This window comes from Aedes aegypti, unplaced genomic scaffold (genome assembly GCF_002204515.2).
Source record: "Aedes aegypti strain LVP_AGWG unplaced genomic scaffold, AaegL5.0 Primary Assembly AGWG_AaegL5_hic_scaff_1491_PBJ_arrow, whole genome shotgun sequence".
Classification (NCBI taxonomy): Eukaryota; Metazoa; Arthropoda; class Insecta; order Diptera; family Culicidae; genus Aedes; species Aedes aegypti.
This window is the reverse complement of record NW_018734935.1, coordinates 47,622-50,217: the sequence shown is the minus strand read 5'-3', so window position 1 is coordinate 50,217 and position 2,596 is coordinate 47,622. Positions and strand designations below refer to the sequence as shown.

General features: G+C 37.1%; 1 protein-coding gene across 2 annotated transcripts; it reads right to left on the bottom strand.

The window, feature by feature from the left end:
* Positions 1 to 338: 338 nt before the first annotated feature.
* Positions 339 to 2,223, bottom strand: LOC110680491. 2 transcript variants are annotated; one of them, XM_021856294.1, is made up of 2 exons: positions 1,957 to 2,223; positions 339 to 1,381 (listed from the first exon to the last, which is right to left on the bottom strand). In XM_021856294.1, the coding sequence occupies exons 1-2, from the start codon at positions 2,085 to 2,087 to the stop codon at positions 655 to 657; spliced, it is 858 nt and encodes a 285-aa protein (XP_021711986.1). In that variant the 5' UTR covers positions 2,088 to 2,223; the 3' UTR covers positions 339 to 654. The 2 variants fall into 2 exon arrangements, with proteins under 2 accessions (XP_021711986.1, XP_021711985.1); XM_021856293.1 differs by having other exon boundaries at positions 339 to 1,385; positions 1,961 to 2,223.
* Between the last annotated feature and the right edge of the window lie 373 nt (positions 2,224 to 2,596).

Genomic DNA, 2,596 nt, shown 5'->3' with positions numbered 1-2,596 from the left:
AGAGCTGCCAACACAGCTTAAAAGTAGCTGAGTAGATTCGCCAGATTTGTTGGTAAATAGATCGCATAGAAGCTTTCGTTCGTATGTACAGCGCCTTTACTCAGCATAAAGCCGTATAAAGAGGGCCTAGAGAATGTTTACATTTGCACTAAATGTTAGTTGGGAACTGCACTTCAAATAATTTCTTTTTTTTTACCAAATAATTTAAAACGAACTAGTATACAAATACGAAGCGTCGCACGCAGGGAAAAAATATATTTTTTTATACATAACAAAAAATACTCAATGTGACTATGTGACTATTTACCGTGCGTCTAGTTTTCGTCATTTAAAATTTCTTCAAAATTTACCCCCAGATTTATTTAAAAAAATAACCTAATAGTTTCAAAAAATCCTTTATGTTCCTCTGGAGGCATCCTTAGAAAAATGACTGGGAAATTTGATTTATATTCAGATAAAATTCCTAGTGAAAATCATGACAAAATGCATACAGTAATACGAAAAGTTAAACTAGTGGTAATGTCACGAGAAATGCAAAAAAAACTTCAAAATACTCTTAAATAAATTCCTTGTCCGATTTTATGTTTGTTTGTTTTGTTTTATTTACGACATTTTACACCGCTTGGTGCATTCATGTCGAAAGCTAAATTTACATTATTTTTTCTTAGACCTAGTATTATAAACTTTCCATTCAGATTCGATAAATTCTTCTTCCACTGTTCTCTCACATTCCTGGTCACCCTGGTTGCACGTTCGCTTTGGTTGGTTATCTTCTTTCGTGCTGCTAGACGTTTCCGTTGACAACCGCCTTTTGGTTTTGCCTGCAGATTCTTGCTCGAAATCGGTTTCATTTGCGCTACTACCGTCGTCATCGTTGTTGTCGTTCTGTTCATCGGATTCGCTTGCAGCCGGGGGTCCATCTGCTATAACGTGCTGGTGTTCGTCGATCGTCGTACGGTCTGTAGGAGTGTTTGCTGGTTGTTGTTGTTGTTGCGTTTCATGAGTCGGATTTGTGTTTGGGTAAGAGACGAATGTGCGCTCATTGTTGATCACGATGTACGACGGCACTTTTTTCTCCATCCTCATTCGTACTACTCTGACTCCGTTCGGCACCCCCTTGAAGTAATTTTTCCATACCTCATTGTGGATGGATATAATTTTGCCGTACTGCTCCATATGATCCCAAATGACGGTATTCGACATCTGCGGCGGGAGGTCATGGATCCTTACTGTAGTAGTAGGCCCATCTACGTAGATTGGAATATAGTACTTCAATCCCTCGCGAATGAAGCAGTGTTGGAGATGGTGTTGTTTTTGTAGCCGCGGGGCTACACCGGCATCGTTCATCTCGATGAAAACGCAACTTTTGAGGGTATGCAATTGTACAGTATTGGACAAAACATTTGCAACTTTTTCGATTTTCCATACAAAATGACCAACTTTGGTAAGCTAGATCTCAGTTGTTTATAGACCGATTTGAATGGAACTTTCACAGAACATCAGATATAACTTGAATTTTAACATATATTTTTGAATAATTTTTCCAATCACGAGTTTATAAGTTATAACGGTTTGACTAAAGTGTAATTTTCGACGAAAAATTCAAAACTATTTATCTCAAAATCTTATAGCCCTACACAAAAACTGTCTTCAGCAAACTTATTCGTCTCGTCAAAATCTACAACTTTGCTGAAGATACCATGAAGCTATTCCTTCAATATGTTTAGTTATGTCAATTATAAAAAATCGTCAAAAAATTCACTTTAGTCAAACCGTTACTGCTTCTCAACTTGTGATTGAAAAAATCACTAAAAAATATATGTTAAAATTCAAGTTATGTCTGATATTCAGTGAAAATTTCATTCAAATCGGTCCATAAATAACTGAGATATAGCTTATCAATGTTGGTCATTTTGTATGAAAAATCGAAAAAGTTGCAAATGTTTTGTCCAATACTGTATATTCCTCACATCCGCCATGTCGAGCTTGACGAACTTTTGGAGGAATTCTTCCACTTGCTCGATTGCGGGCCTTTTCGGCAGGACACCGAAGTCCACGACGAGCGTATTTTTTCTGTGTGAATGCATTTTGCATTGAATGCAAAAGTATCACAGCAGAAAAACGTAAGAAAGAGAAACGACTTCACTAGGTGTGCACGAGCTTGCGAAAAGACGTGTATCGCGCGCGAAGAACGGTTGTCAACTGTGTCCGATTTTATGATAAATCGATCTCGTATCCCCTATTTTCTGTTAAGTTTCTCTTTGTTCTCTTAATTTTTGTTTGGTTTCTTATTGTTTTTATTGATTCCAGTTTGGTGTCTTTTTTCAGGAAAGAACTGAAAAGTTCCAGTCCTGGTCAAGAGTTAACATGACAACGGGTCAATGGATTTGCATTTTTTTTTTTTCACTGATTCATTTGTCCAGGACTCTGACGCATTCGTGCGAGGCAAATTCCATTAACTTTAAAGATAACGCTAGGAAATTGTGTGTTATAATTTGTAGAATGAACGCCCATAAACGCGCAGTATACCGAGAGAGCTAAGTTGTAATGTAAAAAAAAACAAACGAATGGATTAGTAGTACACATTCTACTAACC